The following is a 23,818-nucleotide window of genomic DNA, read 5'->3' on the forward strand; positions in this document are numbered from 1 at the left end:
GGAATCAAACAGCAGGAGGCAGTTTCTTTAGTCACAGTTTCAAGCCTCGTTCAAGGCAGCACTTTACCCAAAAGCTCTCTTAGCTTTTCTCAGGGTCATGCTACCAGTGTGTTTCTGTGGCTTCCTTGCTGCCTTCTCTGTGTGCTTCTGTGGTGGATCCCTGGCTTCTCTCTCACAGACACAGCTGCAGTCAAATCAGTCCCCCACCCCAGCACTAGTTATCAGACTCCTGGGAAACCCCTTGGACTACATGGTTCAGCCACTGCCCACATGCAGTCTGATCCTCGGGCAGTGGTTTTCCATTGTTTCAACTATTGCCAAACAAAGTGGCATGTAATTGTTCCATCATTTAGCCTGAATGCAAGGCAGCTATCATGCCCAACAGCTTCAGTGAGGCAGTGTGATTGCTCAACCCTCAGCATAACAAGACCATAAAATCTTAAATAGAAGAATTAGAATTTTTAGACAAAATTTTAAAACTCCCTTTTACCCAAATCCTAGACTTTATAGGCTTCATATCCATGTTATTTTGTCTCTTGCTATGTAATGCCTAATTTTTTTTAGTATCCAGTTCAGTTTTACTATAATATTATGTCAGAAGTGTGTCTAAAAGAAAAATGCATTGGAAATAAAAAAAAAAAAAAGTCTGAGAAAAGCCTAGATAGAAGGTTGAATCTGTTTCGTTAAGCTGAAATGCACACTTGATCTGCTCAGGCGTTCAGAGGTACACAAACCGTTGTCACGGTACAGAATGTTAAGTTTGTTTAAAAGGAAGCTGTTGGTAGCTGGTTGGCACACGGCCTGAAGAAGAGAGTGATTTGTTCTTGCACCAAAATTCATACACAGGCTTTTTCAGGCTCTCATCCTGCAAACTTAAGTTTACTTTATACACTCACATTGCTAAGTGTTTTTTGTGCAGCTTCATGAGATAGGCCCTTCAAATTATTCAATTAGCTAATCTGCATAGTCACAAATTTGCTTTTAGCCATAAACATCACTTTAAAAAATTCCTGTACATCTATTGCTGCAGAAAGGTGTTAGATTAACAGCACTACTGGTGAATGAAGTCCTCTTTATCAACAGCACAGCAGCAGGGCAAGCTTTCCCACAGACCCTGACCTGTCAACACGCTTTAACCTCCTGGGAGATCTCATTCAAATAACTTAATGTTCTAACTTGTATATTTTCAAATAACTTGCATAGAAGCATAAATTTAAGCTTATGGTCAACATGCCTTACTTTGAGCAGTGGCTGTGATAGGTCATGGAGCTGCCCAAAACTTGGTAGGTGAGTGTTTGAGGGTGGCTGGAAGTGTAGATGGGTAGGTGGGAATTAGGTGAACTAGGGTTCACCTTTTCAAAATGCAAAAATGGGACACGTGCAGGAGCCCCACTCTTCTCTGTGGCCCTGCTCCCTGCTCATCCTCTTCCCTCTGAGGATCCGCCCCTGGCCAGGCCAAAAGCTGGAGCTGTGCTATGTTAAGCGCTACCCAGGGGGCCCAGGCTGCTGTGGGGAGCTCTGGGCCCTCCACCTGCCCTGGCAGGAGGCCCAAGAGCAGCCCCTGGCCCATATCCCCAGCCCCCGGGATATGCTGCCCATGGCAGGTGGGAGAGTCTGGTACTCCGGGGCTCCCCAGAGCAGCCTGGGCTCCCTGGGCCTCAGGCAGGCGCAGCGTGGTGCCGCAGGGAGTCTGGGACAAATGCTGTCCTGGAGTCATTCTGCCCAGGACTGGGGCTTGAACCTGCATTTCAGGACTGTCCTGCCCAATTAGGGAGGGGGCCACCTTAGTGGGAGCTGGTGCTGTGGGCGCTACTGAAAGCGTACGTGGAGGCAGAAGTGCAGGTGGGTATTGGGGCTTATGGGTGCAGGGAACTCCTGGAGGGGTACGTTGTGCTGTGGCTCATGAGTGGCAATAGGGCTGTCTGGGTAGCCCGGGGTGTATTGGAGTGAGTCTGGTTCAGGGGGAAGGAGGCAATGAGCCTAGGACCTCACACCCTGGGGTGGGTGTGCTATCGCTTAGTACTGGATTTGAGTAGAAAGCCACAAGTTTTCAAGTCTTTCACAATACTGGACCATTTTTGCAAATCACAATCAAATACAAACCCCTCTGGGTTTCCCTTGACATTGCTGAACGGTAGGGTATTATTTAGAAGCATGCTGTACATTTTAATTACAGCTGTTACTTCAAATGAATGTGTTCAAATGTGAAACACTAAATTTAAGGCACCAAAATTAAAGACAGGGAAAAGCCAGTTGGCTCATTCAGTCCATCACTTAAGGGCTAGAGTTACTAGGGGAATTAAGTGCTACGGCTGTATGTTGGATCTAGTTCTCAGCTGACTTGTGAAAGTCGGCAAGTAGGTGTTGGGAGAGCCATTAATGGAGTGGGATTGTGCCTTCATGAGGTGAGGCAAGGCAAAATGTCTGGCTTGTTTGAGCACCTTCCACCCTACAGCTGGGGCTACAAAAAACTGCCCTGAGGTAATCACCTGAGCAGGTTTAATTGACATGGTGATTAAAAATCTGAACCATCACAGCTGAGTGCGCCAGATTCAGGACAAACGGCTGAGAAATAGGGCAGACTCACCACAAACTGGTGGTTATTCTATCATTAGATGACCCCAAGCTAGTAACAACAGTAAACTTCTGTCTCACCACACTGGTTAACAAGGAGTCCCAAAATGCAGTCTCCTTAAGCATTCCAGCCCTTATTTCACCGCCCAGACACTAGACTTTATGATGAATGGTTATTGAAAACCAGTTTAATCAAACAAAGTGCTCTTCTGATCTCAAGAGATCAGCCACATAGCCAGGTGAATATATAACTCAGATCTTACCCAATAATCATGCTGATGCCAATCCTTTAGTAACTAAAAAATCTAAAGGTTTATTAATAAAGAAAAAAAGAGTTAAAATGGTTAATTACTATTGTTGTATGCATATGATGTATGTTCTTGTATCAGGTGTATGCAGTGATGTTATAGACTGCTGGCTTGTAAAGTCTCTGGTAACTTCCAAAAGATTGGAAGCCCCTCAATCCATAGTCCAGTATGCTCCTTTTAGTTGTAAATCCACAGTCCAGAGACTCAGAGCAGGAAAGAGGCAACGTGGAGATGTTTCAAGGGTCTTTTATATCCTCTGCCATGTGCTTGGGATTTTAGTGTCACAAACAAAGCTTAGGGCTTGTCTACATTACCCGCAGGATCGACGGGCAGCGATAAATCGACCACCAAGTGCTCTCCCGTCGACTCCAGTACTCCACCAGAGCGAGAGGCGCAGGCAGAGTCGATGGGAGAGCATCAGCTGTTGACTCACCACAGTGAAGACACTGCGGTGACTAGATCTAAGTACGTTGACTTCAGCTACGTTATTCACGTAGACCAGGCCTTATAAACCCTGTCTGTGGAAAGTTACCGGCAGAAGATGGAGTCCAAGGTCACATGAACATATCACATGTCCTTACATGGTATGCTGACTCACAGGGGCAGCCATTGGCCATATCTGTGCTAAGGCCTCCACAGGAAAACTTACTGGTCAGGATGAGTTTCTTCTATGGCCCATTGTGAGAGTTAAGTGTCTTTAATGGGCCATCAACACACAGCTGTCTGGCTTCAATGTAGATTTTTATCTGGTGGGTGTTACTCCAGGAGCAAACACATTTGGGATACTGATTTATAGCCAATATTCATAGCTTCAGATACAGAGATGATACATGGATTTAAACAGGACGATCTTATTTAGAAAATCATAAATTTTCCATTGATACCTTACATCAGGGTTTGACAACCTTTCAGAAGTGGTGTGCCGAGTCTTCATTTATTCACTCTGATTTAAGGTTTCGTGTGCCAGTCACACATTTTAATGTTTTTAGAAGGTGTCTTTCTATAAGGCTGTAATATATAACTAAACTATTGTTCTTTGTAAAGTAAATAAGGTTTTTAAAATGTTTAAGAAGCTTCATGTAAAATTAAATTAAAATGCAGAGCCCCCCAGACCGGTGGCCAGGACCCGGGCCGTGAGAGTGCCACTGAAAATCAGCTCATGTGCTGCCTTCGGCATGCGTGTGCCATAGGTTGCCTACCCCTGCCTTACATGATATATTTTGCACAAGATTTTTTGCAATTGTCTGAGTGGCAACATTAAATGATACTCACTGTCATATTTCAATCCTACAGCATCACATCCTCTTCCCCCTGCATATATGTTTATATCAGTTGTAGCTAAAATTCCCCAACCTGCACACTTCCTGCAACTACAAATCTGTGCCAGCACAATGCTCCGCCACCCTTTTTGAGAACAGTTTTTTTGTTTGTTAGTGTGAATGTGGACATGTGGCTCCAATCCATTCCTTCTGGGAAGAACTCAGGCATTAAGAATTAAGCCCTGGTCCAAAGCACATTTAAATCAAGGGGAGTCTCTCTATTGACTCTAATGGATATTGGGTCAGGCCTTTCTCCTCTGTCCTGAAGGCTCTTATACAGGGTTCCCCCAGGATTCTGCTGCTCGAGTATAGAGAAGGGACTTACTTGCTACACAGTTAATTTAAAAGGGGTTAGGTAGAATATCGGATAGTTAGCCTTTTAATGTAGAACACCTTTTAAAGTAGAACACTATTAGTTAATGTTCTGAAACTGCTTGGTGAAAATTAATTTATATATTTTTATTTTTAAAAATTGCTCTTATTTATGTTTTCCAGAAAAATTAAGTGATCTTAGATATGTGTCAAAAATATGGTTATAGTTTCATTTTTAAAAATCTAAAAGCATATAATTGGCAGAATTAATTCAAGCTGATTAGTGTAGTGGCCCACTCTCCATGACTCAGGATTGCTAAAACTAGGAATAGTTTCAGGGATGAGAAGCAGAGGCATTAATTAGTTTTAGAAGCTGTTTTCACTGTGCTTGTTCTGCTATCTCCAAATATAGAGCTTGCTACTTTACCTCCACTATCTACTTTCTTCTCCTCAAAAAAGGAAAAATTACCTTTTCTTTTTTAAATAGTCAGTATGTCAGTAACTTTGTAATCTTGGTATCTTTGTTAATCTGACATGAATAAGTATTCTCCCTGAGAGAGAGTGTATTAATTAACTTGTCCAAGTTCAAGACTGTTTAATTTTTAGGTAGGGTAGAATCATGTTAGCAGTTGCACTTGTTAATAGGAGCCATCAGGTGAACAATGCAATCCTTCTCCAATCTCAGTTTTATAATATATGTGCATACATTGTGTTATGAAAAAAATGGTTGAAAACTGAGTATTACAAGATAAAATACTGCCCCTCTCCTTTAAAAGAGTAACTTTATAGTGCACAATGTTTTATTGTTAAAATAAGCTTGGCACCATTGTACACAATAAGAGCTGGATTCAAAACACTTCGCGCTTTCCAGTTTAAGGTATGTAAATCTTCATGCACATCTTTCACACTAGATAAATATCAGCACATAATTTTAGGACCCAGCTATATTGAAATCAGGTCTGAAATTTTAATGATGGGTGTGACTATGAACACGAGATCAGTGCCTCTTGCATACAGTGATCATAGTGTCACCACCATACTAGGGAGAAATTAAATAACTGAAATCAGGAATAGGATAAACTGTATATGGTGCTGGGGTTCTAGCATGGTGACTTGCATATGACACAATACTGCCAAACTAATCATTGGCATATAATCAAATAACTTTTCAATTTTAGTTACTTGCTATAGGTTAATATTTAAATCCCCTCTTTAACTGATTCTGCAGGATTTGATTATATTCTAAACTATTGAGCAGGACTGTAGTTATATCAAGGTTCCTGCTGCCAAGGATTTTCAGTAACAGTCTTAATCTTAATGTTTTTTCTGTAGCTTTATCTCCAATATTTGAGAACTAGAACTGGTCATTTCAGGACATGAAACGTGCTTAAAGATTAGATGCTTTTATCTTCCTTTTGTGGAAATGTAGGTTAGCGTTTCATGTTGCCAAGTTTAAAGGGGCTCTGTCAATTTTAAAATCTACTCCATTTAAAAAAAAATTAATGAAGTGTACTTGCAGGTGTTGCCTCTGCCTTGGAGTTGCATTGCCAGTTTTTGTAACTTTACCATCACACTTCTCAATTCTAAAAAATATTTTTTTTCTCCCTATTGTGTAAGAAAACTCCACAAGAGTAAATTAACCCAGTAAACTAGCTGAACACAAATTGCGGTCAAATACACATGGTAAACCAGTGATCTCAAACTTAAATCACCACGAGGGCCACATGAGGACTAGTACATTGGCCCAAAGGCTGCATCATTGAAACCTTTTCATACAACAATACAAAAGTATAGTCAAAAATGAAGAGTAATATAGTATGCTATTAAAAATCAATGTATTAACTTTTTAAAAACTGTAATGCGAAGAGGGGTTTTAATAAAATATAAACACCTGTAACTATTCCTTATGTGGTTAGTAACAATGATGATGATCTACTCTAACAGGCTATCAACATAGCTGTAATGGCAGGAACTTTTTAGTAACTATTCATACAAAATATGTTGCCACTTTTAAGAAACATTCTTCCCAACTACTCACAGCAAAGAATCATACATGCTGAACTTCTAACCTCAGACTGCTCGTCTAGTCCATTAGGCCCCGCCCCTGCCCCGCCTCTTATTATATTATATTCTTAAATATGCTGGACTAGCCATCTCACTTGCACTCCACGGGCTCCCAGTGCATTTTCCTCCTTTTTCTGTTTGCCACTTCCCTTTGACACCAGTGCTGTTCCTGCTCCCCTCGTTCCAGACTCAGTCCCTTCACATACTGTCTGTCTGCTTGCCCATCCAAATTGCTCACTCTGCTTGGGGTTTTTTAACTCCCAGTAACTTGTAGGTCCTCTTCAGACCTGATTCTTCGGTTCCCTTAAGAAATTACTTGAACTGTATTTTTTGAAAACTTTGACTGAAGTATGCATGCGTGCAGGCACATGATCTGTCTCACCAGCATTCCACCTGTTCCATTTTTCAGGATGTGTTTAGTTCTTTTATGTCTCGCATGCACCTAATTTAGATTAGTGAGAACCCTGACTCATTTTGTACACGTGTAAACAGAGAGACATCAATATTTCTGTTCCGTTGGGAAAACTAGGCTCCATGACTGCCTGTGTGTCACTGTGGAGAGTCCATGCCTAAGAGTTTCATAGGCTGCAGGTTTTCAAAGTGACCCACTAATATGGATTCAGCACCTATCAAAAAGGCACCAATCCGGTTCTGATGTAGTACCTCCTGAGAGCATTCATGTTGAAGAGCTGACTGTTGTTGGGAGCAACCATAGTCTATTTAAAGAACCTCCTCACTGGATGTGTAATGTTAGTAAAAAAATATGGCTTTGACTTCTGTGCAAACAGAATTCTCTTGCTGGGATTATAGTTTAGTGTTCTTCCTGGTTAGAAGGGATGCAGAAGAGATTTTGGGGGTAATCCCATTGGCCAACTGGATCTATAGTTCAGGTAGACGGAATGAGGCTCTGGTACTCAGTGTTTTGTTTTTTAAGTGGTCCTTGTGCCCTAAAATGATCCAGAATGTGCAATCTTCTGTCTCTAATCAGAGAAAAGACCCTTCCACAGAACGGGGACTATATGGATTATTTGGTAAAGATTAAAGTACTTGGTGGGCTTCTCTTGTCTGCAGCAGTGTTTGGAATTCACTTCAAGGTAGGGCTAGAATACCTCTCCGAGTCAGAGGCTTACATGTGGCAGGGGAATAAAAATGCAATACAAGTGGTTATAATTTGCAAAGGGAGACCTCTTTGCCTATTGGTCTGCTGTGCTACTAGGGGCTGCAGAAAACACTTCACTTGAAAAGATTTCTCCAGGCACATGGTGGTATGTGGATGGGTTTTTGTTTGCTGAATCAGCTAAGGGTATGCATCCCAGGTAGTTTTGTCTCATGTATCATGTGATTAAAAAGGTAGCTCCTGGCAGCTCTAGCACAGCTCTAAAACAAAAACAATGAACTAGAGAAGTGAAGAGTTCACGTATAAACCTCATTTAACCTTAACGAGGGGCCAAATGGTTTAGTTCTGTAGTACTGCTTTAAAGAGCAACTTTTCTACACTAGCACTCTCCTTTAAGTGCTGTGCTGTAGATCAGGGGTCCCCAACATGGTGCCCGCGGGCGCCATGGCGCCCGCCGGGGCTTCTAAGTGCGCCCGCGTACTGGCCGGCGGACGAGCATCCACCAAAATGCTGCTACCTCTGGATGACGCCGCTTGTCGGCGGCATTTCAGCGGATGCTCGTCCGCCGCCATGGTCCTCCGTGGCTCGTTGTCTGGCGCCTGCCAAACGAAAAAGGTTGGGGACTACTGCTGTAGATTGAGTGACAGGGATTAAGCTAAAAAATTGCAGTGCTCTCCTTCTTATCTCACTAGTTTAAAGAAATCTGTCTGATCTGACTTGAGCTACTGCTAGTCCTTGAAATCATACACCACGTGATCCATTTTAAGTTATTCATAGGCATCTTTATCAAGTGCCAGCTCCTCAGTGTGTGGGTTTTTGCTTGGCTTTTATTTTAACTGTGATAGGTGGCAAATGTATGCATAGTCATTCAGCGCAACATGGAAATACTGCTGGCATTGATTTCGCTTAAATATTTCTTTTACTGCAGACCAACGAGTGGAATAAGAACGATGACCGGCTGCTGCAAGCTGTGGAGAATGGAGATCCAGAGAAAGTGGCTTCGCTTCTGGGCAAAAAGGGAGCCAATGCCACCAAACAGGATAGCGAGGGCAAAACTGCGTAAGTCTGTCTACTTTTAAAACTTTGTTGCAATGTCCTCAAGGGATGAGGAAGACAGAGATCATTTCATTTGCAAATTGCCTTGGTAGCCGCAACTACAAAACAAATAGTCCCTCTTCCCCTTCGTCCTAACGCATTACATGTTAAACAATTGTTTTCTGTTCCAGAGCTGTATTTACAGTTTTTACTTAAAATGTCTATTCAGAATTTCAGGCCACTTGGTGACATGGATCTAGATTGCTGGGCTGATCGGCACCTCCCTCGGAAAGGGACTTTTGGCACGTTGGAATGTCCAGATTCCATAGTGCATGCTCCAAAAAAGAAGAATGGTGTTTCATTAAATCTTTGGGGCTACTTTCCCCATGCAGGTTTGGTGTAGTTACACTGCCAAACTGAAATGGTAGTTGCTTTGATGTTGGCTTTGAATTGACAATATTGCAACAGGGATTTAAGCCTTATAGAACCTAAAGTACTGGGCTTCCCATTGTGGTTGGCATTTGAGAACGGTGCCTGTGCAGAAAGCTCTTCATCCTATTTGCAGTTTCAGTAGAAAAGTGAATGTAGTATTTACTCCCCTCTCCCCCACCCCTTTTTCTCTTCTTGTGAAAATTTACTAACAGGAGCACAGGGGATTACAATCACGGGGAACCCTGTCCCTCCAACCCTTCCATTTGATATCGTATAGAAAACTGATTTCATGAATAAATGAGGAAATAGCTCATTGCTTGGCATCCCATGAGAAAAAAGGCTTTTCAAGATTGCAGGTGGGGGTGGGGGGAAATCATCCTGTCTTGGGAGAGGCAGCACAAGACCGTTTCTACCAAGTTCTACAGTACTATCGTAGGCTGTATTTATGGAGTCATGCTGTGCTTCCCACTTGGTCTGTTTCAGTTTGCTGCATCTATTCTATTTCTGTTCTGCATATGAGGAAATTAAATGATGGCAATGACTCATGATGACTTGAGACTTTCTTACCATCGAAGTCTGTGTGTTCCAGTTTCTTCAAGTGGGCGTTTTCCCCATTTTAATATGGGTTTTGAACTTTCATGCAGATTTTTCTTTTGAAACAAATAATTTGAGATAATTCAAAAGATACGACTGAAGTACTTCAACAGGTATTTTCAGTAGATATGTCAACAGGTATTTTCAGTAGATATGCCTACTGTCCTATTTTTTTACCCAATTCTAAATTAAATAAAACTACTTTTTAGAGCCAGTTTGGTTTTTAGAATCAACTCCACTGTATCCAGTATAACCTCTCTTCTACTCAGGGAGTCAAACCGGTATCTATTTTGGTTTCGTTCGGGTTCAGTTGCATTCAGTGTGTTCGGGTTCAGTTCCAGTTCAAGCCACCAAAAAAAAACAACCCAAACCCAGTTCAGTTACCACTTTGAACTGGTTCAAATCAAATTTCAGTCTCAGTGGATGTAATATCAAAAAAGAAAGATGAAACTTTAACATTGAAACTATTTTGATTTTTGATAGTTTTTTTTTTTAACTTTGAGTATTTTCCTAGTGTTTCTGTGTTGTCAAATAAACACAGTTATTTTGATGAACAATTTGTTTTAGCAAACAAAAATAACACATTCTTGTAATATTTGCTGTGTTATACTGGACGTCTGTGGTGCAAGGATACATTTGAGTTTGGGCAACTGGAGGAAGGCGCTGCCCAGGGATTGGTGATGGTGAGAGGAAGCCTGTCTAAGAGGGAGCAGGGTTGGGGAGTCATTACCTTTTCCCTCGGGCTCGAAGAGTGATTAACTTCTTGGCCCAGGGATCATTCCGCCTCTTCTCTCCCTGGGGGCTGGTGGGAATGGGTGTGTCTCAGATATTGTTCATCTATTTCCTGGGCTTCATGGTATACAGGCAGCTCCTTGAGCTTTCCCTCTCCCTCCCTACTCTTGTGGGTTGACCTCCTTCTAGTCTCATTCTCTTCTCATTATACAGAGACAGGCCTTCCTGGTAGCAATCACATGCCCATTTGTTACTTTGTTCTCTCCTTTGCTAGTTTATTTAAAAAAAATTGAATCTTAAAAATTGCTGAACCTTTTGTTTTAAGCGGTAACCCAATTTTTTTTCGGTTCAGGTTCAGTAGATAGAACAAAGTTATGGTTCAGGTTCAGTTCTGGTTCAAATAAAATACCATCTCGATCCGGTTCTGGTTCAACTGCCTGATTCTATTGAGGGTTTTTGTAGATTTCAAATACAATATGATAGTATGAATTGGGTTCTGACAGTTTTCTTCCCCAGCCCTGGAGGGATACTCTGCAAGCTGTCACGTTTAGTAACCAGGAAGACACTTGCTATCCTATACTAACACTGAAACAGCTATGTGATCTTAAATGAATGGAACAAACCTAGACTGGTGATTTAAAGATCTGTGTTCTCACTAGTTCAGTGTGCTCACTTACTGAGCACTTGATTTAAAATACTCGTTCAGTGGTGTCAGTGAAAATGAGTGTGTTGGAACAAAGGCAAGTCCATTTATATGGCTCCAGTTATGCCTCGTGCAAGACCCTGCTTTCAATCCTCATTCCCCCTTAAATGTAGTGAGGAATTTAGCAGATGCACTCAAGTTGTCTCAGTGCCGACCCAATGGATAGCAACTCTGACAAATGAAGAAACTGAGAGGCTGATCTGGAGAAGTGCACCATGTCATTAATAGTGTACCTTGGTGTGGCATATTGTTCTTGGACTATGGCTCATGAGTTCATGTTTTACGTAATTTTAAAACTGTTTTAAAAAGCCTTTTAAAAATGTGGGATATATGCAGTATAGTCTTTTAGCATGGAAAATCTCATAGTGGAATAAGTGAAACATGAGGGAAAAGGGAGGGAGGGTTGTTCTTTAATATTCTATTCAGTATGTGTATTTTTTCTGGCTTTCTTTTAAGATTTCTTTAAAGCCTGCTTTTTCGCCGCCATCGTACTCAGTGCTTTACATTCTGTAAGGTTTTCAACTTAAAGTAGACCCCAGAATTCTGGCTGCCCTTAGAGCACTAGTTTGTGCCTCAGCAGCCATTTTTGACTTGCTCTGTCGTCTTAAAATTTAGCAGAGCAAGGAAGAAAATCTGGATTATTAGGTAGGGCCCATTTTAGCTCACCCATTAGAAAGTGCATTAAAAGTGGGAGGAGACTTAAAATGGCTGTTGAAACAGCAGCTCTCCATTTTGGGGAAAGGGGCAGTTTAAATTTTTCTTTTCTGATCCTTCATGTCCCACATATCTACTAACTTGTCACCATCCCTTTAACTTAATGGAAATGAGGACTTTGTTCCTTAATGAGAATAAACTCTGCCTGGGTGTATCAGCAAAAAGGCCAACAGAGCCAGCTGGAATGTGTCTTTGGACAATAGGTGATCACAGCTATGCTCCAGTTCCACGTTGTGCATTAGTTGCATTCTAGCAGCAGGTCTGAGAGATTCAGACTATTTGGATGCATCATTTATTGATTTATACTGATGTACTAAGTAGTTTACATAATTAGGCTGAAGGTGATGAATCAGAAGAACATAATGGATTAAATTATGTAACAAATTGCATGAGGGGCTTAAACACTTCATTATGATGGAATGTGCTTTAGAGTGTAACATTATGAAGTATTCTGTTTTGCGTTACAGATTTGGTTGGCCTAGTGCATTATTTTTCCCCTTAAGGTGTACCTTTCTTTGCCCCAATCTCCTATTCCTGTTAAGATCTTTGTCTTTGTCCTTTTTTCATTAATGGATCCTTGAGAACAGGAAAATAAATCATTCCACTTGATATTGATTAAATCTATATTGAAACATGACATTCAGTTTTGGACACTGTGTTTTTAAACAAATGAGAGAAGAGCAACTAATTACAAAAACTTTTTTTGAAAATGAGCTTTATTAAGAAATGTAGCCATACTCCATCCAGAGACATCACTGTCTACAAGTGTGAAGTGAGGCACTTGTAAAGAGGAAAGGAATAATTTATTCTCATTAGTCACAAGGGACAAAACAAAAATAACTGAATACTAAACCAGACAGAGTGGATATTCACTACTAGGATGACATTTGCCAAAGGGGTTGTACAGTTGCCAATTTAGGATGAAATGGAGAAGGGGACTAAATATTCCAGCTCTCAACTAAGTCACCACTTAATTGGGACCTTTTCCTGGTAAATTTGGGTGCAGAGGGGCACGATGATGCCTTGGTACCACTTATTCCTGCCAGAACTCCATCTGCAAGTTAAAGGAACTCTCCCAGCAATGTATTTTACAGTTTCGTGAGGCTGATGCTTCAGGGCTTTAAAGACGTGTAGGATTTTCATTTCCTTTAAGACAGTCTTTTTGATAAACAAATTTATGTAAATTAGCTTCATTGGGCAAATCCACCTTTTGGCATAGGCTCTTTTGCTCCTACTTATGCTAGATCAAACGTTTGGCAAACATGTTTGTAATTAAATTCTTACTTTGTCTAGCGCAGGGGTTCTCAAACTGGGGGTCGGGACCCCTCAGGGTTGCCATGAGGTTATTACCTGGGGGGTCGCAAGCTGTCAACTTCCAGCCCAAACCACGCTTTGTCTCCAGCATTTATAATGGTGCTAAATATATTAAAAAGTGATTTCAATTTATAAGAGGAGGGGTCGCACTCAGAGGCTTGCTATGTGAATGGGGTCACCAGTACAGAAGTTTGAGACCCACTGATCTAGCACCATCTCCAAAATGATTCATTGTAGTCTTAATCCACTAGGTCTTGTTTCTGTGCAGCTTCCCAAAGCTAAATGTTTCTTTCAGATTTGGATGTTGACCATCTAAAGCCCTCAAAAAAGGCGAGTCTTTAAGTTTCATTAAAGGTTAATTCATACACCAAACGTTCCACTAGTCCAAGGTTGATAAGTTAAAGAAACTGCTGCTGCTGTTAAAAAAGATTTGCATATGAGTTGTGAGGTATAAATGGCAGCACTGCCCTGTCCTAAACCTGTTTTGTCTCTATGCCAGCACATTACTGTTAAGCTTTGCTTGTTTCTACAAGATACTGAACTAGAATAGAGTTAAATCCTTATGGCTATTATTAACTTGAAACACTAGATCTTAATACAATTTTAGCTGCACTTGCATCAGTGCATGTTAAATGCTGACGATGGCACCAAGAAAAGCCTAGAAGCCTCCAAAAATGCATTTATTTTGGGAGTGTCCCAAAGTAACAGTCAGCATGGATTTGTCAGGAACAAATCACGTCAGATCAACCTAATAGCTTTCTTTGACAGGGTAACAAGCCTTTTGGATAGGGGGAAGCTGTAGATGTGGGACATCTTGCCTTTAGTAAAGCTTATGATCCTGTCCTGTATGACCTCCTCATAAATAAACTAGGGAAATATAGTCTAGATGGAGCTACTATCAGGTGGGTGCATAACTGCTTGGAAAACCGTTCCCAGAGAGTAGTTACCTACAGTGGTTCACTGTCAAGCTGGAAGGATATATCGAGTGGGGTCCCGCAGGGATCAGTCCTGGCTCTGGTTCGGTTCAGTATCTTCGTTGATGATTTAGATAAAGACATAGAGAGTACACTTATAAAGTTTGTGGATAACAGGGCCGCCTGGAGTGGGGGGCACAGTTTGCCCCGGGCCCCACAGGGCCCCCACAAGAGTTTTTCGGGGCCCCTGGAGTGGGGTCTTTCACCTGCTCCAGGGGCCCCAAAAAACTCTCGCGGGGCCTGGGCCCCCAGAGCTTCTTCCGTTCCGGGTCTTCGGTGGCAATTCGGCAGCGGGGGGTCCTTCCGCTCCAGGACCCGCCTCCGAAGTGCCCCGAAGACCCGTGGCGGGGGGTTCTTCCGCCCTGGGACCCGCCGCTGAAGTGTTGGGTCTATCGGCGGCAATTCGGCGGTGGGAAGACCCCAGGTCCCCTGAATCCTCTGGGCAGCCCTGGTGGATAATACCAAGATGGGAGGGATCACAAGTGCTTTGGAGGATAGGATTAAAATTCAAAATGATCTGGACAAACTGGAGAAATGGCCTGAAGTAAATAGGATGAAATTCAATAAGGACTAATGCAAAGTACTCCACGTAGGAAGGAACAATCAGTTGCACACAAAGAAAATGGGAAATGACTGCCTAGGAAGGAGTATTACAGAAAGGGATCTGGGGGTCATGGTGGATCACAAGCTAAGTATGAGTCAACAGTGTAAAAAAAAAGTAAACATCATTCTGGGATGTATTAGCAGGAGTGTTGTAAGCAAGACATGAGAAGTAATTATTCTTCTCCACTATGCACTGATTAGGCCTCAACTGGAGTATTGTGTCCAGTTCTGGATGCCACATTTTGGGAAATATATGGGTAAATTGGAGAAAGTCCAGAGGAGAGCAGCAAAAATGGTGAAAGGTCTAGAAAACATGGCCTGTGAGGGAAGATTGAAAAAATTGGGTTTGTTTAGTCTGGAGAAGAGAAGACTGAACATAACAGTTTCCAAGTATGTAAAGGTTGTTACGAGGAGGAGGATGAAAATTGTTCTTGTTAACCTCTGAGGATATGATAAGAAGCAATGAGCTTAAATTGCAGCAAGGGCGGTTTAGTTTGGACATTAGGAAAAACTTCCTAACTGTCAGGGTAGTTAAGCAGTGGAACAAATTACCTGGGGAGATTGTGAAATCTCTGTTCTGGGTTTTTAAGAAAAGGTTAGGCCTGTCAGGAATGGTGTAGTTCAGGGTTTCGCAAACTTCATTGCACCGCAACCCCTTCTGACAACCAAAATTACTGCATGATCCCGGGAAGTGGGACCGGAGGCTGAGCCTCACCACCCAGGCAGGAAGGCCAAAGTCAAAGCCCTGCCGCCCTGGGGGCGCCAAAGCTTGAAGGCTTCAGCCCTGAGCAGTGGGACTCAGACTTTGGCTTCAGCCCCGAGCCCCCGCAAGTCTGCCATCCCTGGCGACTCCATTAAAATGGGGTCCCAACCCACACTTTGAGAACCACTGGTCTAGTTTTACTTAGTCCTGCCTTGAGTGCAGGGGACTGGACTAGATGGCCTATTGAGGTAGCTTCCAGTCCTACAGTGATTCTATGACTATGTTGTCAATAATACTCAATGGAGAGATCTTTCTAGATAGGTTATATAATTCATATGAACCCAGACTACTTATGGCCCAAAACATAGTACTGAGTATATTCCAGGTCCATACCCTTATACGCCTATCTTGTATACAGGATTCATTTCTCGTTGTCAACTGAGCACTGTGCCACTCATTTCACTCCTTCATGCTAATCTTTTTTTTCCTCTGACTTTCTGCTACTGAAAAAATCACTCTCTAATGTACATACCACCTCTGCCTCCCAAAAAGTGACAGTGAGAAACTCAAATCATCATAGCTTAATTACCCAATGAAGAGTTGGCTGGATGCAAGTACTGGGATGGTGATGGACTTTCTCTTCAGGGTGATTTTATTTTGCATATTCTCCTTAACAGAAGCAAAGGAAGAGAAGAATAATCAAGAATTATTGCCAGTCGTTTTCTTTTTAAAACACAGATCTGCTTGCCCATACAATATCTTGAGGGACATGAGAATTTTAAAAAATCAAGTGGCCCTGTTATTTTGCGGAAAAAAAACTTTTCTTATTGAGACTGTTCTTTACTATCTAAAGGGAACCTTGAATATAGACTGAAAGTGCTATAGCCATAATATTTTCTGTTTCAGGGGAAAAAAGACTGTTGCAATGAAAACCAGTTTAGGTAAATGGATGATGACTTAGAATCAAATGTATTTGCACAGGGAATCTAGCTAGTATTTGTGACATGCTTGGGGAAATCCTAAAACTGTTTCTCTTTCAATAGGATATTATAACAGATTTAAATTTTAAAGGAGCGTACCTTTTTCTTCACTTCCTGTATATTGACTGCATCAGTTAACTAAGTTTTATCAAGTAATTTTCAGCAAATGATATTTTAATCTTGTGTCCTTTCATAACTCATAATCTGTGTAATATGAATGTAAAAAATTGTGTCAAAAACAGAGGCATCTAGAAAAATTCATTTAAGAGGGGAAAACTTTTTTAAGTTAAACATCAATTTCTAAAACTTAAGTGTGGTGGCCACTTTCGAAGACCTGAAATCCTAGTCGTACTGAATGTGTTTTTCTCAGCTTTTTGCGTGTGTGTTTATAATGCAATTTTTAAGGACTAACCTTTAACTTTATCTAATCAGATCTGAGCATTGAGAGACTCCCACTGCACAAGTCCCTTCCATGCACGTTGCACCCTGTAGATTACAAGGAATGTTCTGAAGGTCACAATAATAAACAATACTGTTTTATTTATATAGTACTTGTTTTTTCCATTCCTGGATCGTATAATTAACAGCTTTTTATAATCTGTTCCACTTTATTATCAGTTAGATAGTAATTATCATGCTCTTCTGAGGTGCATGTCTTTCTAAGCCTAGTTCCAATTTAACAGTTGAGCCACCCCTGACCCCAGCGTCCAGGGATCAGATGGGTAACGTTCAGCTTCAGGCAGCCTATGTAGTTTTATATAAAGCAATGTCATTCTAATAGGTCACTGTTGTTTAAAATGTTTCCAAAGGCTTATGCAGCCAAATATACTGTGCTTGCAGATTTTGATTATGCCAACTGGGTGCTCCTTGCTTACTGCTCTAACCTAGGGCACTAACAGACACATAAAAGGGAGCAACATGCAGTAGTCTTTATTTTAGCGAGTCATAAACCTTCAAAAATAGTCCCCAGGCAGTAGACAGAACTGGTGACTGCTTATTTACCTGGCTTGTATTTCTCTAAATGCTTTATCCTGTCTAAATGCTCTAAACTGTCTATTTTTTCTTGCACACCCCCCAATTCCATTCCTCTTCCTCTCTGAAGGGTAGGACAATGTGTTGTCTTTGGTAAGATGTGATTTAAATCTTACAATCTAAATAATACAGTTATTGGGAAATAGGACAAGGCCTGTATATTTACTAACTCTGTGCTTTAAGACTTAACTAAAGCAACCAAACATTTTAAGCAGTAGTCTGGAAAATTAAAGTTATGCTGTATAATTTTACCCATCCTTTTTTAGGGCTATTTCCTCTGTAAATAGCAAGTATTGGTATTATGCAATTTTAAAAATTTTTTTACAGATAGTTCTGAACTATTGCTTTAAGTCTGATGCATTTGAAATTTAAAAACCCAGTAAATTTTAAACATGTACTGTTCTTTGAACTACAATATAAGAACACATGTTTTGGGATGCCAACTTACTAAAACTCAAATAAGAACATCCCTGTTTTTTCAATTCTGTTAGCACCAGATGCAATTCTTAACGGTCGTGTTAGATTTTCACACAATAAAATAAATATTTTAATTTTCTATCCTGTTCTCACCCTTTTCCATGATCCCATGCCCCCATGTTACAATAGTATGATTTGGGATTCCCTTGTTGTAACCTCAGGACTTCCTTCTGTTTAGCCATAAACAAGGGGAGGATGGTTGCGACGTCCTGGACCCGTTCATGACCGCCACGAGGGTTGTGATCCCTACTTTGAGAACCCATATGTTAGGACAGCGGTTTCCAAACTTTATTGGCTGACTTACCGCCTTCTTTAAAAATGGTTGGGAAGTCAGAGGATGGAACATCAAGATTATGCACTACAGTTTGAAAGTCCCTGTGCTAGGAGTATTGAGTACTTCAAAAGCTAAATACCTGTCTCCTGAGCTATATATAATTAATGTCTCTGAAAAAGCACAACCAGAAGGAAGAGTATTCATTTTGGCATAAAGGTGAGCAGGAATGCAACACCCTGTACTAGGGTCCTAAACATTTTTAAGATGTTTCACCCTCATGTTTCTTGAATTTTATCCCCCTTCCAATTCTTATAATGCCAAAGAACAAAACCAGCATTTCAAAACGGCAGCCTTTTAATTCCCTACAGAGTGCCTCTTCTGTTCTGAGCCCTGGTGCTAGCCTTCAGGAGATTCTCAGTCACTATTGGCAATGATAGCAATCACATGACTTTAAAAGGATAATCTGCCACAAAATTTCAGTTCATCAAAAAATGTGATCTCTTGGTTTTACAGTAATAATAAATGTATAGGAAGTTTTCCAATCTCAGCCTTGCAGTGGGAGTCAACAGTAATGTGGCAACAAGTCCTGCCAAAGAAAACTTCATGTAAAAAATGGGATTGTTGGATCACAAGCTGAGAGAAAAATAAGGCTTCTGGGATCCCCAAAACCTCTGAACAGCAGCTGGGAGGATATTTTTGCTGAAATTGAGGGCTCAGATCAGGAGTCTAGAGCCTACCAGCTTCTGCACTGTCTGACACCATCACCTCTTTCCCATTAAGAAAACAGCCCTTCAGCAGGCTCTCCTTTATTAATCTCTTGTACCTTGATGTGATTGAAACAAGATTTTTCATGCACAAGGCACAGGTGGGAGACAGTATAAACCAACAGAATTCTGAGAGCCATTCCAGATTATTTACTGTTGTTGAAAAGGTGTGTAGGGTTTTCACTGGCATGAAGAGAGTTTTACTTACTCAGGATGCTTAGATCCTGCTCCCTACTAAGGTCAAGGGCATCATCGGAGGCTGCGCTTCACCTCTAGAAAAACTGGTTCATGGGGCAGCTCACTGAATCCTGGATGGATGCTGACTTCTTGCTTTGAGAATTGAGGGCAATTTTGAATTGGGATTGAGAGCTTTTGTAGATATTATTGCAAATCTTTATGAAGGGTTGCCCTGGGAATACATACTCTAGGAATAAACTCTAGTCCTGATCTACGTGAATATTTGTTTTCTGCTCCTGTTAACTACTCGGCATCTTGTATGCATCTGAGGCTGTCCTGCACTGGGGTATGCTCTAGATACGGTTAAGGGTGGCAGCAAGCAAGCCAAGTTAAGCATTATATTGAAATTTCATGAGATTGAGCCCACTTTTCCCATAGGCCCCATTGAAAATCCCACCCTAAAACCTCACATCATTAAAGACAATGAAAAAAACCCAGACATTGGTCTCTAACTATTTAGAAGCTTAGGCTTGGTCTGCACAAGTATGTTATGTTCATATAGCTACAACACACTTATGCCAACCTAACTCCTGCACTACGTCAGCAGCAGGGCTTCTGCCGCTTCTCAGAGGGGTGGATTACCTATGCCGACAGGAGAAGCTCTCCCAATGGCATAGGTAACATCTTCACTGAAGCACTGCCATGGCGCAGCTGCCTGAGTGCAGCTGTAACATTGTAAGTGTTGACAAGCCTTTACTTTTACTGTCCTGTGACACTTGGAGGGGAAAATAATTGGCAGCTGTTCTGTAAGTGGTGTCTGCTTTTGTTTGACAAAAGTCCTCCATCACCCTCGTTACAGAGGGAGGGACGAGTTGCAGAGTTGAAGCTAACGTAACTGCTTTCTCTTCACAGCTTCAGCTTATCTATTAAGTGACAGAATAGCTGTGTGCTAACATCACTGAAGTCAGCATAGCTCTTGTAGCCCTCTTTTATTTTTTAAATATTTACAGCCGCTGCAGTACAGCTGGTAAAGGGAGCTGAGAACAAACACTGTGTTTAATTTCATTTATTAACATCAGTGATGGAATGCGTTTTACAATAAATATTTAAAATTCATGAGATACTCATCCATCAATTTATAGAGGTGTTTGAGATGCCAAATCTGAGGCCTGAAAAATAAACCATCCCCTATCTTAACAAATATTCCTTAAGCGTTCTTCAGAAGCTAGTCTTTGCTCTGTTGTGTGTGTGTGTGTTGTGCCCATTATGGAGTGCCTGCTCTTTCTGAAAAGGCCACATATATCAAATGCACTCTTGAGAAGAGATGCAGTGAACACAGTGTAAAATTATGGCCTTCGCTGTAATAAATATATACAATGCCATATGTAGATTCTATTCAGTGGCTAAATTGACTTCAGTTTGCAAAATAGAATGTTAATGAACATGTGTTCGGACCTCACGTTGTGTCCCCTCCTGCTCTCCCTTTAACTGAGATCATTTTAACACTGGCACATCTGTAGTGAGGGAACTGCGTGTTTGTTGGAGTTTGTCTGTAGGGGAGCAATTTTGGGAGGGGGGTGGTGAGTGTGTGTCTCTCGTGTATTTTAATTTGTTTTGCACTAATAGACTAGCATGTCATATATGATTGCTGTATTTAGAATATTAAGGATCAGAAGCGAGTCTATTAATAAAGATGCAAGATTTTCCCAGTAAATAGTGTAATTCAAAGTGACTGGTCACTGGCCTGGGATTGTGTGATGCTGACAGGATTCCAGAAAGACTAAACATGGCAGAATTTATTCAGCAGTTGAATAACTGATTATTTTTTAAGGTGCACATCTTCTCAGAGGTGCTGATGCTGTAGACGTGCACTCAAAGGAAGGTTCAGTGAAATTAACTGAAACTTTCAGTTTTTAATTTTTAGTTTCTAGACTTAGGCTGTGGCTACACTTAGCACTTCAAAGCGCTGCCGCGGTAGCGCTTTGAAGCGCTAAGTGTAGTCAAAGCGCCAGCGCTGGGAGAGAGCTCTCCCAGCGCTGTCCGTACTCCACCTCCCTGTGGGGAATAACGGACAGCGCTGGGAGCCGTGCTCCCAGCGCTGGGGCTTTGACCACACTGGCGCTTTGCAGCGCCGCAATTTGCAGCGCTGGAGAGGGTGTGTTTTCACACCCTGCTGCAGCGCTGCAAATTTGTAAGTGTAGCCAAGCCCCTAGAAAAACAGAAACAAGGCTGGTTTGCCCAATGTGTATGTTAAGTGATGTGAGGCAAACAAGGTGCATGTGGAATGCAACGGTTTGCTAAAGGTATCAGTTACCAAGTTCTTAGAGAATATTTTTGTTTGGGAAGTTGCATCATTTAAGTAAGGATACAGTAAGGGCTTGTCTACACTACCAAGTTTTGTTGACAAAACTTATGTCGACACCCAAAAGTCGACTAAACAAAAATCACCAAACAGTGTCCACACTTGTTCTTTCTGTCAACATATGTCAACATTGGGGACACCATCATTGACAGTGTGAGCAATGCATCGTGGGTATGTATCCCGCAGTGCAGTGTTGTGGGAAGGAAGAGCTGATCACTGGGCAAGTTTTCCCACAGCCCTCTCAGCTGCCGAGAGCAGCATCATGAGTTGCTCTGTGAGCTCTCCCTGCTGAGAAATGGCAAAGCAGCACAGCAGTCTGTCCTCCTCCCGCTGCAGTAGCAGTCTGCCTGCTGCAGTGTTCCTAGTGCTGGGCAGAACAGGAGCATTCCAATGATTTGCTCTTTGTTCCCCAAACGGAGCAGCACACAGATACTTCCCAGAGCTTTGAAAGGGGAAGGACGCATGTCTGCAGGGCAGCAATCAGGGTAGGCATTGTGGGATATTGGCAGAAGCCAGTTCTGTCCACAAAACAATCAGCAGTGTCTACACTGGCTCTTTGTCGACAATAAATGGAGGGGAAAAGACACAAGTCTCTCATGGGGTGGAAGTTTTTTGTCGCCAAAACTGGGCGTTTTTTGCAACAAAAGTCCCATTATAGGGTGTACGCTCTTGCTGTTTTGTCACCAAAAGGCAGTTTTTGGCCACAAAACTTGGTAGTGTAGACAAGGCCTGAGAAGCTTGTTAGTGTCAAGCAAGCTTTGCCTGTCAAGTAACTTTTTTTAACCTAGGTGTCTTCAGGATTTTGATCAGGTGTATTGATTTCTGAAATAGCTGTGATTCAAAAGTCTCTTGTTATTGAAATTCAGTTTGCACAGTAGACTGCAGTGCTCCACAGCCTGAAAAGTATAAATAAATCCTTCCTTATTTTAAGAGACTTTACAAAAGTATGTGCCATTGAAAGGGTTCATGTGGCTCAGTAAGGGATGGAAGAAGTACTTCTCCATTCTGGCAGGTTTCAGAGTAGCAGCCATGTTAGTCTGTATCAGCAAAAAGCACAGGAGTACTTGTGGCACCTTAGAGACTAACAAATTTGTTTGGGCATAAGCTTTCATGGGCTAAAACCCACTTCATTGGATGCATGCAGTGGAAAATACAGTAGGAAGATACACACAGAGAGAACATGAAAAAAATAGGTGTTGCCATACCAACTAAAAGGAGACTAATCAATTAAGGTGGGCTATTATCAGCAGGAGAAAAAAACTTTTGTAGGGATAATCAGGATGGCTCATTTCCAACAGTTGACAAGAAGGTGTGAGTAACAGTAGGGGAAAAATTAGCATGGGGAAATAGTTTTTACTTTGTGTAATGACCCATTCGCTTCCAGGTCCTATGATGGTGTCCCTTGAATAGGTATGTTCACGTTCTCTGTGTTTATATATCTTCCTACTGTATTTTCCATTGCATGCATCCGATGAAGTGGGTTTTAGCCCACGAAAGTTTATGCCCAAATAAACTTGTTAGTCTCTAAGGTGCCACAAGTACTCCTCGTTCTTTCTCCATTCTGTATCCCTTCAGACTTTGCGTCGTGTGGTGTGTGTGCTGCTCCCCACCCCATCACCATGAAAGTTGCCAATGGTTTTGTCCACCACATGTCTGGATTAGAATCAAGATGTGTCAAACACCCTTTGTTTAGGGTACTTTGTATACTTGGGGAGCTGGTGATGGAACACTACATGGGGAGGGCTCTGAGTTACTAAAGAGATTTCTTTCCCAGGTTCTTGGCTGGTGGGTCTTGCCTACATGCTCAAGGTCTAACTGATTGATTGTCATATGTGGGGTCGGGAAGGAATTTTCCCCTGGGTCAGATTGGCTGAGACCTGGGTGGGGGAGGGGGTGATTGCCTTCCTCTGCAGCATGGTGCACAGGTCACTTGCTGGTTTAAAAGAGTGTAAATAATGAATTCTCTGTAACTTGAAGCCTTTAACTAGGGCTATCAATTAATCGCAGTTAACTCACACGATTAACACAAAAAATTAATGTTGATTTTAAAAAATTGTGATTAAACGCACTGTTAAACAATAGAATACCAACTGAAATTTATTAAATATTTTTGGATGTTTTTCTACATTTTCAAATATATCAATTTCAATTACAACACAGAATGGTGGTTGAAGCATCAAGGGACATAAGAATCTTTAGCGCATCTGGCATGTAAATATCTTGCAGTGCCAGCTACAACAGTACCATGCAAACA

At 41.6% G+C, this 23,818-nt stretch overlaps 1 protein-coding gene across 5 annotated transcripts in view; it reads left to right on the forward strand.

Moving 5' to 3' along the window:
* RAI14 (retinoic acid induced 14) overlaps nucleotides 1-23,818 on the forward strand; it is a 159,488-nt gene that overhangs the window by 101,431 nt on the left and 34,239 nt on the right. For all 5 annotated transcript variants that reach the window (XM_039544733.1, XM_039544734.1, XM_039544732.1 and 2 more), the window contains one exon: nucleotides 8,623-8,753. In XM_039544733.1, coding sequence (XP_039400667.1) covers nucleotides 8,623-8,753 — 131 coding nt within the window. The remainder of the gene's footprint in view (nucleotides 1-8,622; nucleotides 8,754-23,818) is intronic.

Source organism: Mauremys reevesii, linkage group 6 (assembly GCF_016161935.1).
Source record: "Mauremys reevesii isolate NIE-2019 linkage group 6, ASM1616193v1, whole genome shotgun sequence".
NCBI classification, from domain to species: domain Eukaryota; kingdom Metazoa; phylum Chordata; order Testudines; family Geoemydidae; genus Mauremys; species Mauremys reevesii.